Raw genomic sequence first — 14,167 nt, 5'->3', positions numbered from 1 at the left:
GCTGGGCTGGAATGTGCTCTGAAAAGAAATGAGTCATTAAAAGATCCGACTCATAAGAGTAATTCATTCGTGAATCAGACTACACTGGTCTGCATATTTTTTTTGCATACAGAAATGAATAGAAAGACGTCTTGTCTTTGTATTATTTTTCTTTTTGCAGTATTTAGTCTTCAGATTGCAAATATAAAACCAAGTCAAGTCTGCTTAAATGGCTTACACATCAGGCGTTATCATGGGGAAGAATCTGGATATTACCTTATTTAAAAAAAAAAAAAAAAAAAAAAAATATATATATATATATATATATATATATATATATATATATATATATATATATATATATATATATATATATATATATATATATATATATATATATAATGTAAAAATATAAATATAATCATATATTATTTGAGCATACCGCACTTCAAAAAAAAAAAACTGCAAAGTCAGATTTGCACTACTGCTTGATTTAATAATTTTTTTTAATCTTATCTTATTCAATTCAGACCGCAAATATAAAACAAAATGACTTTAAACATCAAACTTTATCATTGAAAAAAAATCTCGATATTACTTTATTAAAGGAATTACTTTATAAAATTACTTTTAAGTAAATACCACAATTATCCATTTATCCATGCTATTATGTCGGTATTTTATAATTATTTTTTTCAAGATTGCACTTTTTTTTTATTGAGTACATTCTCTCTAGACTACTGTCTAATGTACTTGTTTTGATGTACTGCATTTTTTTACTGATCCAAATACAAAAATAAGACTGCAAACTCTTTCTGTTGCCGTGGTGCAGTCTATTCAGTCACACTGAATAGCACTTCCTCTTGATTTATTGGATGAACTGAGCATCGTAGTACTGTGGGGAGCAATAACGCTCATCTTCAGTTATTTTGTAGGAGAGTGAGTATTTGCTGAGGCCACCGTGAGAGATCTCCAGCACACACTAGGAGACAGATATGCAACACTTTGGGTTGCGTTTCACAGCTGGTTTTCATGCATGTAATGGGGCTCTTAAACGGCCCGTCTAGACAACTTCAAGACATGCTACAGTTCAGACGCTGATAAACTCCCAGCTCAGAGCTCATTACAGAAACAGACAGACCCTCATGTGTGATATCACAGCGGTACGGCATATAAAAGACCATGAATCAACCGCATTAGTGTAGACAAAATAACAGCTCTTCTTGTTCTGATTAACCACTGCTGGAGGCAGAAGGAAGCCCCCATTAAACAGGAAGTGAGATGAGAGATTCCTCTAGAATGAAGAAATGCAGGTCTGCGCACTTTTGCAAACTCTAGGTGGAGGAAAATCTCCCTTAATGCTTGAGTAAACAGTAGTTCCAGAGAATTACCTTTTGTTCCTGATCTGAGGTTCTGTGCTTCCTTTTTTGTGCCTAAAGTTTGTTTTTGCAGTGAATTTTGGCCTTAGAATCGACATTCAGTGGTGATGTTGTTTGGCATGTCTTCCTCTTTGTGGTGTGTCAGGCCTTCATTAAAGAGCACCTGATTCAGGGCTACATTTAAAGTCTAGCTGCTTTAATTGTCATGAATGTACTTTTCAACTTTTCAGAGAGGGTCTCAGTTACTGTTATTATGCTGAAAACCTCTGAGAAGTTTTATTTCTAAATTCATAGACTTCAAACTGTTATAACTCCTAAAAAACTATTTTTAAAAAACTGGTTCCTGTACTAAAAACAATGCAGTTTTATCATGATGAAACCCTCTTAGAGCAGTTTTATCTTCAAATTCATTCTCTTTAAACGGTTATCTCTCTTAATATTTTTTTTAATTACAGTATTTGATATTCATGATGCATCCCTAAAGGCTCATTGACATCAAGAACAATAAGGACATCAACGCATGATAATGTTGTTTATTATAAGCGCACTGCATTTTTGTCGTCTGCTGCTTTAAATCCTCAAGCTGGTTAAAGTCGAGTGGATTGACTGTGATTTTATCATTCATCAGCTAGAAAAAAAATGTTCTGAAAGTTAGTACAATTGCAATAACAATATCATTGGAATGTGGACTTCACTATTCTCATAGAATTAGAACAATTATTAAAACCTTATAGATATTTATCAATGATCATCTTTGGTGTGAACTGGCCTTTGGTCTGTGATGGTAATAGTGTGTGTTGTGTCTTGTGTGTGTGCAGTGTACACCTGTAAGCTCTCAGAGGAAGAGAACCCTCTCTTCCTGCGTCTGGTGGCGGGACCCAGCACAGACACACTCAGCTTCGTCCTGAAGGAGCAGCAAACTGGTGAAGTCATGGTGAGGATTCGATTTTTGATTTCTATCTGAATCATATATTTATAAAAATAAGCAATCATGACACACATCTTCCTCTTGTTCATCAGTGGGACGCCTTTTCCATCCCCGAGCTGCAGAACTTCCTCCGCATCTTGGATAAAGAGGAACAGGACCAGATCTGCTCGATAACCAGACGTTACAATGCCTACAGAGAGAAACTGGAGGAGGCCATGAGAGCGACGGGTGGCCCGGGATAAAGCCAACATGTTACGAGAAGGAACTGTAGCACTGCTGCCTCTAGTGCTCACTGTGTGTAATGAACACCGTGCCAAGCGACACCCAGTCTCAGAAACTCAGAGGAGAGCACTGAGCTCCCAGAATGCACCTCAGGTGCCATATTTACCCATCCACCGTCTTTCACACTTTCAGTTGTTTCTCATGTTCTCTGTTCTTTTACCTCTTGTGAAAGATGCAAACGTGAAAATCAGATCTTTTTTTTATTTAATTGTTGGATGTTGTGGTTTGTACATATTTCTGTTCGTTTTAATTTATGTGGGTGATTTTTTTATTTTTTTTATTTTACTAAGAGTCTTTATTTTATTTCAAATATACTTAAAGACCAGATAATGAGAAACTGGTGGGATTGCGGATTTATTTTATTTTAGATTTAATACAAAATGACTCATAATGTGCCCTACCAAAGATAATGTTGATGTGCTGTTGACAAAATGATAACCTGATGGCCACATGAGACCAAACAGACAGGAAGCGCATGTTCGTGAAGGAGAAGATTGAATGTGGTGATGTAGGGACAGGAAATGAGGACTAAAGCAATGTCATAATCATTGGCCGCTGAACAGATGGCTTAAATGCAAATAAATACCTTTTTAAATCAGAGAAGAAGTAAGAATTCTTAGGTGAAGTGCTGGAATTGGAAGATTGAGGAAGCTGGCGAAGTAGCATAGAGGATGTTGGAAAGAATGACTGATGTCGGTTGGGGTCAGATGGTCTTATCCAGTGAATTATGGGTCGTGATGGCCTCTAGTTGAAGCAGATAATTAGTGAACGGGCCATTTGCTGTTTGCCTTCCGTCAGCAACCCTGGAAAATGTCTTAGAGAATATCTTCAAGATAAACAACTGACTACACAAGTAATGAAGATTGTTTGTTTTGAAGCTGCAGCCTGGAAATAGTAGATTTAAGCTAGTTTTATGTATGATGTATAATCACACTGATCTGATTTACTGTACCAAACGTTAATTTCACGTGCATTTCTGCATTGCATGGAGATGTAGCTGAAACTGTTACTGTTGTGAGGTACAGTAAAATAAATGCAGACAGTGCTTCTTTGTCACGGCACACAAGGTCGACATTAATGAAGGTGTTTGAAATGATACTTGTGTGTCAGTAGGTGATTTAATATGTATACACATTTATATTTCTATATGCTAGTGCTGCATGACGGTTTTCTGATTGGTACTGCAACATTATTGTCTATTGTGACACGTGTATAGCGAGGTAGCGGCACCTTATGGTCACCTGCTGTAACTACATCTCTGCAGTCTTCTCACCTGTGTGTTCATTCGATTATTTTAGACAGACTTTGTGCTTTTTTTAAAAGATTTATTTCTTTATTATTATCGGTTTTATAACCTCTAACCAAAGATCTAAACAAAATGCATAGTTTAATTTAAGTTTGATGCAAATTGCCTGGTGCAATCAGTTTTACACCTCAAAAAACGGAGGTTAAATTACAGTATCTATCATGTATGATGGTTTTACCATGGCAACTTTAATTGTAAACACTGGGTTGAATATAAATTAGAGTAATTAGTGTAACTGTTGTCTCAATATATGCAATCAAAGACGATTTTGCAGGGGAATAAGACCAGTAATCTTATAAATGCTTTTTGGGCACTTTATGTTTTAATTCAGGGAATTATTTTTGTTTTATTAGTCTTCATCAGATGCCTATTGTCTTCCACTGTTTTAAAACAGCATTGCATCTAGTGGAAGCTCAGTTATGTTTTATGGAAGTGTTGTTGTTGTTGTTTTTTTTATTTTTATTTTTTTTATTAAAGCTGTTTCAGTACTTGATTTTTATTTTATTTTTTCATAAACAAGCTTATGTTTGTAGAGTAAGACTGTGAATGAATGTTAAACTGTATTTGTGTAGTAAAAGGGTGTGGATGTGAATAAACTGCTTCAGTAATTTTGAGCATGTGTTATATTAATTCATGCATATTTTATGGCTGTTTTAGGAAATCACAGGCCTGAGCTGTTGATCTTTCTATTTAACAGCATAGTTAGATTATTCACTCACAAAACACACTCTGCATTTGCCAAAAATTTACATTTTGTTCCACAGTTGTAAGTTACATGCATATTTTGTGGATGTTTATGATATAAGTTTCATACATAGAACATTGTTTTTGAGAGGTTTGGACTAAATATGCATCGTTAGAATCCAAATGAATCCAGTTGTCATGCATTTTTGTCATGCATTTTTTTTTTTTTTTTTTTTTTGAGGGTTTGTATTGTCACCGATTGTGGCCTTTCTTTTTAAAGACCTGGTTTCTCAAAATAAAACTTAAAAGAAAAGTTTTCCAGTTCACTGCATTTGTTGTGTGTGTGTGTGTGTGTGTGTGGAGAAACTGGCTCACTGTCCGCCTGGATCCTGCTGTAAAGATCCACCCATGAAAACTTCATTTCACTTTTGACAAGCTCAAAATGCTGGTATTTTTAATTATCTGCAACTCATTTGTCATTAAACACATTTTTTATCCAAATTGCACAACCTACTTTAAGTTTTCTTCAAAAGGTCTTCAAACCAACTTTTTAGCAGCCCATTTACAAGCTTCCAAACATCACGCTAAACTGTACAGGTTTAAGTGAGGCCACAGTTTCCACGTGAACGCTGTGCCCTCTGCGTGAACCCGTGTTAATGTTCTCCGCGCGGAGCTCATCGATGACTCACCGCACTCTTAGCGCGTCTTGTCTCATGGCGTCTGAACACACGCTGAACTTTATACAGCTATCAGAAAGACTCGCGACGCAACCATGTAAGTTTACACAGTTTATAAATAGAGAATATCATATCTAAAACAACTTGGGAACGGTGCCAATACAAACGTTCACTGGATAAATAAACGTGGTGTTTTAGACGCACGACAGACAGTCTGTTTTACTTCACATTCTCTTCACGAGTGAAAGCGCTCAGCTGTCGCGAATAACGCGTTATTTAGTAAGAAAATCGCTTTTCTTTTGTGCTTTCGCATCTTTTGTGTTAACGTCTGATATAGTTTTGATTATGTGATGTTACTGTTAGGAGGAGACTGCCTCAAAATCCTGTTAATATATAGTTACATTGAACATGTTCACCCAGAACATGTTAGGACATTTTGTTTGGTTATAACCGCCTACATGCCTCATTATAGTATTTAGATGAATATAATATTTAGATAAATAAATAGCATGTTATTATATCAATATATGTTTGAATTATTAAACATATTGCATTTAATTGGATTAATATTATTAGTAAAACTATTTTTGTTATTATTTTGTCATTTCTGTCATTCTGAATGGCAGCATTTGTTCTTTATGATCATTATATCTAGTTAAATAAATAGGGTTATTATATCAGTATATTTAATTAATAAATATATTACATTTAATTTGATTAATATAACTGAGACTGCTGTTCTTGTTATTATTTTGCCATTTTTGTAATTCCTGATTACCACCATTAGTTTTTTTATGATCAATATATTTATTTGAATATATACCGGAATTTCATGTTACTATACTTATATAATATTTAGTTAATAGAAATGTTACACTTAATTTGATTAATTAGATTTTTTTATTACTATATTTGTTATTATTTTGACATTTCTGTAATCCCTGAATGGCAGCATTAGTTTTTATGATCATTATATTTAGTTGAATATATATATATATATATATATATATATATATATATATATATATATATATATATATATATATATATATATATATATCAGTATATTTATTTAAAAAAATTAAATTAAATTTGATTAATATTATTAGGAATACTGTTTTTGTTATTTTGTATTTCTGTCATTTAAATTTCTTACATACCTTTTTGATTTTTGTAACATTGTAATATAATGTAATACCAGAAAATCCCAGAATATCCTTTTTAAAGAAACACCATGACAGATGTGGGATGTCTTTGCTATTCTAATGATTTTATTTATTTTTGCTTTTATGATATCACTTTTTTTTTCTGTGTCTAAAAGTGTTTTATCGATTTCCACCGGTTAGGGCCGAGGTCTGTAAAGGTTTTATTGCTGGCATTTGCTGTTGGTGTTTATCTCATTCCCTCCCCTGATGATCCCGAGCCCTACATGTGAGTTGCCTCACTTGCCTTTTCACTGCAAATCTTCACTGCCATCACACATTAGACATGCGGAAGTGATTCACAAAGACTCAAGTGTTGTTTTATCAAAGCCTTGGCTGTTCAAAAGAGTCTTCATTAGAGCACAACTTATGATTCTCAGGAAGCTCTTATTCCTTATTCTGTGGTAAATACACATTTGATACCTCCCTCTTATTTTACTGTATTTGAAATAATCATCATTCGAGCAAAGGTGTTCTTTGTTGAGTCAGAAGCAACAAATATAATTAATATAATATTTGATTGAAGAACATTTTTGAGAGAATTTATCTAATATTTTATCCATCTACTTGCACATATTGATTTTCTTTAGCTCACTGTGTTTTATTTTTGCTGCTTGAAGACTTTAACCAAAAAAAAAAAAAAAAACGCATTTTGATTTTTGCCTCCTTACAATTTAAAAGTGCATCATATTTAAATAACTCCCTCACATTCCTCCTACAAGGAGCAGATGGGAGTCCCTTTGGCTCTCTGAATGGTCTGGAGTTTTCTAAAAATGGAAGTGTGTTTTTCACGGACTCCAGCAGTAAATGGGGAAGACGTCCCGTCCTTTACGAGGTGAGCGAGTGACAACAGAACATATCGTACTTCATTGAATTAAGTGAAAACATTAAAGCGCAGTAATTTTACCTGCACTGAAGACAGATGTTGGAGACAAACCACCTGGGTCGCCTTCTCTCATATGACCCTGTGACGGAATTCATTTTCATTTTCGTTAAGGTTTCAGTAATTTGTGTGTTTCTGTTATTTTTATTATTATTATTTTTTTTTTTATATATGCCATATGCACATAAACTGACAGTCACCACGGATAAGCTACTACTAAATATTGTTATTTTGTTATGATAATGTAATGCAAAACACAGAAACAACAATATTTCAGAATGCTTTTATCAATCCAACACAAAAACCAAAAGTCCACACCGACCATTGCAATGCTACTAACAAATATAATTAAAGAATTATGTGCAAAACGTCATTAAACATGTCAGACATGATCACAGACTGAAAAGTGCTTCACTGAACAGATATATTGAAGTATTGTGAGAAAGATCTGCTTATGCCTGTCTGCCACCTCTCACATCATTTGGGAGAATTGAGATATTGCCAGAAGCTCGATGAAGGTTAGGTAGTAGTCTGAAAGTAAAACAGTCCCTAAATGCCTCAAAACCACTGCAGGATTTCCCTCATAGAACCAAAATGGGACACACGGGTTCATCAGTGACCTGCTGTGATCCACACCTGACCTCTGACTCATTCACAACTGACATCCGTCAAACACCAAACTCAGAAAAGAAAACATTTAAAAGACAATAATGAAATGCTAAATACAATATTTGCACTAAGTGAATCAGTTAGTTGTGGTATAACTCAAGTGAAATGTCTGTCCAAACACAGATTGTGCCGATATATAGATGTGACAGGAACCGAAAAAGTCAGAGAATATTTTTATACAATAAGGTATTTTGTGCATTAAAAATATTGTAGTTCACTATCATATGCAAGCACATTTCTGCTACAGGATAAAATAACAAAAATGGTCATTGCAACTTTTAATCTCACAATTTGGACAGAATTCGAAAATCAGAATTGCAAGATATAAACTGACAATTCTGAGAAAAAAGACAGAATTGCAAACTATTTTATTATATAAAGTTGCAATTCTGAGAAGTCTGAACTGTGAGATTTGAGAATTTTTTTTTTTTTTTTAAATGCACATTAGAAAAAGGAATTCAGAATCAGAAATAAAAAAAAAAGAATTGTGAGGTAAAAAGTTGCAATTACCAATTACTTTTTATTTTGTGATAGCAAAAAAAATTAATAAATAAACATAATTCTGAGTCTTTACATCTCACAATTTTGTTTCAGAATTGTTCATTTATGTTTTGCAATTCGGAGGAAAAAAGTCCAAATTGTGAGAAACTCAGAATTGAGAGAAAGTCAAAATTGTGAGATAAAAAGTTGCAATTACCTTTTTTATTTTTCATCCCGTAGTCAAAAACAAGCTTCCATTATAAATGTATATCATAAAAGGCAGGCTTAGTGCAGTTGTAAATATTTTTTATAACGGAATATGTGGAGCGAAATGTTTCAGACACATCTGGCAAACAAGCAAATAATCCAACAATTTGAGTGCATTACAAAATTCGATCTTAAGTTCAAAACTGTGCATGTGTTTAAAGAAAAGGTCAAACAAAATCTTCAAAATGAGTCCACTTAAAATAAAGACAATATTCTGTGTTATTGTTAAAGCAGCAAACTGAACATTAATTGAGAATAAAGAGGAATATGATGCGTGTCAGTCGGCAGTTTGTGAGGACCTGATGTGAATGAGAGCTGGAGGGGATGAAGGCCGTCCTGTCTGTGGTGTGTTTGGTACCCTGGGCGCACCCTGATGACCTCATCAGAGGAGAGACTGGGCGTCTTTGGGGGAACGTCAGGATATAAAGGCAACATTAGGGCTTGTTTTTCAGTGTCCTTTATTCTTTCCCTCCACTAGTCTTCTTGCTGTAAATCTCTCCACGCTCTACTTCAGCATCTGTCGTCGCTTGTTTCTGTGCGGTACGAGGCTGCTGAACATTAACTGAGGATCAAACCTAAACCTGGTGAAACAGCGACAAGCGAGATGTACGTTTAAAAACGCTTCCTACCATGTTAAAAAAATAATAATAATACAGCTACTCCCAGTGAATGCTGATTGTTGAAGTGTTAAGGAAGCACTGACTGTGAGTCGTAGACGCCTGGCGTTCTGCAGGACTGTCCTGAGCAGGACTGCAGCATCATTAGACGGTGGTTCATCTTCTCCAGGACTTCCTGATCGATGCTCTTGGCGATGTTACTCAGCTGAAACGGGTCTGCTGTTAGGTTATAGACCTCCACAAACACCTGCAAGCAAAGATGGTGAGCTATTATTATGGTATGTATATTTTTACCTTTTATTCAATATTATGTATTTTCATACACACACACACACACAAACATAATTTCACACATATAGAGTACAAAAAATAATATTAAAAAAAATATACTGAAACATTACATATAATGTCAATTTTATATATATATATATATATATATATATATATATAATTTTATATATATATATATATATATATATATATATAACAATTATAAGTAAATATTACAAATATGCAGTTACAGCATATGTAATATGTATACATGGGTATATATATATATATACACACACACAAATATATTCACCATGAATTACATATACAATATTAAATAAACATTTTATATATAATATTTATATTTTTATATTATAAATAAACAAATATATTAAATCAAATATATTTTACATTTGTAAATTATTAGTTATTGTTTGAGTTATTTACTTATTATTCTTGTCATTATTATTATCAGTTAGCTGTTGGTACCTCTAGATTTTATTTTTACCTCGTTATCATCAAATTCACAGTACTGTAAGTTGGCGGCCTGAGATACTGTGCGAACGCAGGCGTACGTGTTATTGTACGAGTCTTCACACACACAGTCAGGAAAGCACTCCTGCAGAGAAAACAGCTGTTACAGCACTCATTTTTATGTGATTATTTTAATGTCTATTTATTTTTATAACGCAGACCCTCACCGAGACCCCGGGGCCCAGCAGAGGGCAGGCTGGATCAGAGATGTTGCTTCCCTCTCCCTCATATTCCACCAGCACATCAGATCTCCACGTGCTGCTGTTCCCTTTTCCAGTCTGAGACACAAAGACAGCTCCAATCAAATGCAACCCCTTATTTTTATACCTTAAGTTAATTAAGCAACTATGTGTAGCAAAAAAACATGTGCATTATGTCTAAAATGACCAAGAATGCCAATACTTAAATGCATTTTTTATTTATTAATTTTAAAGTTGATGAGTTCAAACAGAATTTACCATGATAGGAAGAAATGACATCCCGTCCATCTGAGTTTCATTGACGTTATATCCTGCGATGTCCAGAATTGTTGGACCCAAATCCACATTTGCTATAAGTAACTGTTAAAACAGATAAATTATCATCACATTTTGTTCAAGTAAATGTAAATATTATATACACACTTACATACACACACACTCTACAATCTGATTTAGAATCAAACCTTGTTTTGGAAAAAAAAGATAAAAAAAAAAATCTATAATTAAATAAATTAAAAATATATATAAATTAAATGAAACAATAAATATATATATATATTTTTAAATGTAAAAGCTTGCTTATATTACCGGGCTTGTCTGGTTGGGTTTGATATAAGGCCCTCGCACCAGAAGAGGAACTCTGATATCAAATTCATAGAGTTGCCTCTTGTCCATCGGAAGAGAAAACTGGCCTGAGTGGAAGAAACAGGCACATGACAAAATAAAAGCTGGGTAAAGTTAGAGAAAAACTGTTTCTCAGTGTTTGAAAATGATGTAACTCATCATGTACCTGTGTGGTATCCATTGTCGGAGGTAAAAATAATGTAGGTGCTGCTAAGCTCTCCACTGACCTCCAGCTTTCTCACCACCTTCTCCACCAGGTCGTCTACTGATAGTAAAGTGCGCCACCTATTGGAACAGATCATCAGGAGCACATTACATCATGTGCAGTATTAAAATATCAAGTGAGTGTTTTAAAAGCATCTGAATACCGTTTTCTGTAAGCGTTATCCAAGAACTCCACTGAAGAGTTTGTCATGGGTGTTTTTGCTTGTCTGATGAGCCAGTGCTTGTCCTGAAATGCAGGTTGAAATGCGGTCAGATACTCAAAAAAGCATCCATTCAGAACATCTACAACACATCAGGCCCGTACCTTGCCGTGTATGTTGAAGTTAGGGTCTCTTGGTGCTTTAACGTTGGGAAAACTGCTCTCGTACTGAGGAGCGGCTGTCCAGGGCGAGTGCGGGGCCGGCGTGGACACCATCATGAAGAAAGGCCTGCGGTTAGACTTGTTTTCCAGGAAGTCAATGGAAATATTAGCCTGGATGGAATCAGAAGCCACTTAACATCAGTTACAAGAGGTCTGATGTAGTGTCGTGTACACAGGTGAGATCTGCTCTTACCAGAACATCTGTAAGGTAATCCTCACTGTAGTTCTGTCCATGCCGCTGCGCCCTGCCGTTCACAGACAGTGTGTAGTTGTAGTATTTGGAGTTACTCTCCTGTAGGAATATGTTAAGATCGTCGCGGAGACTTCAATCTAAACCAATCTGATTTAATAAATTTGTTTAAAAAAAAAAAAAAAAAAAAATACAATAAAAGAAAAAATTATATAAAGGAATAAAATAATTAAAATGAAGGAATAAAAAAAAAATTATATTTAAAATAAAAGTTAATACATGTAAAACTGAATTTTAAAAATATAAATAAAAACAACATGCATTTTACTGGTCTTTAAAAAAAAAAAAAAAAAAAGAGCTGCTAATAAGAGAATAAGGCTCCAGAAATCATACTCTTTCTCTTCTGGATTCATTTCTTGCACGAGTTCTTGTACCAACTAAACAAATATGCTATATTATTGGCTACAGACTGTTTTTCTAACCTTCCAGCTAAAATTGGACCTTTGCAGCACTGGTGGGAAAGGTTGAAGGGCTTGTCATTTCTCTACTATGATTTAGTAGAGAAGCTGGAACACAGTGTCAAGCCCTTTTAAATTTCTTTATTTTTTAATCTCTTTATTTGAATTCTTTTATTTCTTTTTTAACTCTCTTCAGTTTAATTTTTTGAAGTTAAGCCACCAGGCCTCTTCTTTATGCTTTAATTATAAACCATTATAGGTTTTATTATTATTTTGAATTAGCTTTCAGTTTTGTTTTCACTTTAATTTTAGTCTCTTTTCTTTTTTAATTAAAATGACAAGTTATCTGCACTAGAGCATCATGTACATGACAACCCTAAAGCTCTGGTGAAAGCACGATCTTCAGAATTTTTCTTACCAAGGCGAACCAGTGATCCCAGCCCAGAGGGACGTGCTCCACTCCTCCTGCTTTTTTACTGCCGTACTGAAGCAGAGAAACATGATGATTCAAGATGATGTACTGTCAACTGTTTCACATCTGCTCTGTCAGTATGACTAAAGGTATATATAGACTAGAAAATGTTTTCTACTCTAAAGGAAGGGTTTCACCATTGCAAAAGTTCCCAGTTTGTGTCTTTACCTCGTTCAGATACTTCCCAGCAAAGAAGGTCTGATATGTGCCGTGTTTCTGAAGGAAGGCAGAGAAAGTCTCGGGCTCTTGGGTCTTCTGCCATGCAGTGCTGCTGCAGTTGCCCTCCAGTGTGTTGTTGACCACGTGATGGTTATGAGGGTATTTGCCCGTCAGGATACTGGCCCGGCTGGGACAGCAAAGGGGACTGGCGACAAACTGCATGACAGAAGAAATGACAAGAATAGTTGGGAGATGCTGTGCAAAATGACAGCTGCAATAGCAAGCATGCATGCTGGTTGATCCTCAATGCACTTTCTACATGACATCCCTAACAAATCTATAAATATTCTTATTTAGAACAATATGAGGGCTTTTTAAGCTTACATGTCATGCAAGATCCCATGCAACAAGGGATAGATCCAGCTCAATTTCTACTTACCGCGTTTGTAAAGGTTATCCCAGCATCACCTATCAGCTTTTTAGTCTTCACTAAAGGCATCTGTACAATGAAAGATGGCAAGATGCTGATTATGCAGCTCGTTTAACGTACTTAGCAACGATACATAAAGTGAAATGCATGGAGGAAATCACGACCACAGAGCATGACAACAACAACAAAAAAAACTCACTTTCTTAGAAAATATACTCACCATTCCGCCAATGGAGACATCCAGATCATCAGTCAGGATTAAAACAATATTCGGTCTGGGATTCGCTTTAGCCTCGGCCAGACTGTTACAATGCAAAGTGACGCAGATGAGAATAAAACCTAATATCACTAACGGAGACGAAACCATCTTTGACGCCGAATTAAAAACAAAGAAAGCCATGGCCTAAACGAGGGCCTTTTCTTGCGATAAAAGCATGAAATACTGTTAAGGAAAACGTTCCTTCAGAGGAGCAGTTAGCTTGCCTTGTCTAGTGTGCGAAATGAACGAGTCATACTATGGCGACGTTTTTGCCTCATGAATATTAATTACACATTCTGACGTTGCTTGGTTACCTCTTGTGGCGTCTAGTCACGTAGCCTAATTTATATTAATGAGCCAAGCATGCAACATAGTAGGATTCGCTAATTCGCCTGAAGAATAACGCCCACCCAGAGCCGTTGAGAATTCAACTCAACTTGTTTCTCAACGGCTCTCCGCCCACCTACCAACGTCTGCCGCACAGCCAATCAGATTCTAGTCAATCCCTTAGCGTCATTAATATTCATGCTCTTACCCGTCGCCATAGTAGGATTAATAAAACTTTCATGTATGGTTTCAGACATGTGGAGAGACGGAAGTCTCAGTCAGCTGATGTTTATGCTCAAAGGCAT

At 35.2% G+C, this 14,167-nt stretch overlaps 2 protein-coding genes across 5 annotated transcripts in view; one reads left to right on the top strand and one right to left on the bottom strand.

Annotated features, from left to right (window-relative positions):
* The window catches only part of LOC109075933 (ras association domain-containing protein 3-like), a 36,953-nt gene extending 32,465 nt beyond the window's left edge, over positions 1 to 4,488 (top strand). For all 4 annotated transcript variants that reach the window (XM_042747661.1, XM_042747669.1, XM_042747679.1 and 1 more), the window contains exons 5-6: positions 2,177 to 2,292; positions 2,379 to 4,488. In XM_042747661.1, the coding sequence (XP_042603595.1) occupies positions 2,177 to 2,292; positions 2,379 to 2,528 (266 nt within the window). In that variant the 3' untranslated portion in view covers positions 2,529 to 4,488. The remainder of the gene's footprint in view (positions 1 to 2,176; positions 2,293 to 2,378) is intronic.
* A 4,270-nt stretch (positions 4,489 to 8,758) lies between these two features.
* LOC109071669 (N-acetylglucosamine-6-sulfatase-like) lies at positions 8,759 to 13,847 on the bottom strand. The gene is made up of 14 exons (XM_042747571.1): positions 13,497 to 13,847; positions 13,286 to 13,345; positions 12,856 to 13,062; positions 12,634 to 12,699; positions 11,761 to 11,859; positions 11,511 to 11,678; positions 11,350 to 11,432; positions 11,148 to 11,266; positions 10,946 to 11,049; positions 10,616 to 10,717; positions 10,325 to 10,435; positions 10,132 to 10,242; positions 9,440 to 9,600; positions 8,759 to 9,317 (listed from the first exon to the last, which is right to left on the bottom strand). Exons 1-14 carry the CDS (start codon positions 13,674 to 13,676, stop codon positions 9,242 to 9,244), a joined length of 1,647 nt encoding a protein of 548 aa, XP_042603505.1. The 5' UTR covers positions 13,677 to 13,847; the 3' UTR covers positions 8,759 to 9,241.
* Between the last annotated feature and the right edge of the window lie 320 nt (positions 13,848 to 14,167).

Source organism: Cyprinus carpio, chromosome A4 (genome assembly GCF_018340385.1).
Source record: "Cyprinus carpio isolate SPL01 chromosome A4, ASM1834038v1, whole genome shotgun sequence".
Lineage (NCBI taxonomy): Eukaryota > Metazoa > Chordata > Actinopteri > Cypriniformes > Cyprinidae > Cyprinus > Cyprinus carpio.
This window is presented reverse-complemented; position numbering and strand designations above follow the sequence as displayed.

What these genes read in the sequence shown, in the direction of transcription:
- LOC109071669 (XM_042747571.1), bottom strand. Translation starts at nt 13,676, where the DNA reads ATGGCTTTCTTTGTTTTTAATTCGGCGTCAAAGATGGTTTCGTCTCCG. An exon ending in GTGAATTTGATGATAACGAG is followed by an intron (nt 9,601 to 10,131) that starts GTAAAAATAAAA and finishes CTTTGCTTGCAG; the next exon opens with GTGTTTGTGGAGGTCTATAA. An exon ending in CCAGGCGTCTACGACTCACA is followed by an intron (nt 9,318 to 9,439) that starts GTCAGTGCTTCC and finishes CTGTTTCACCAG; the next exon opens with GTTTAGGTTTGATCCTCAGT.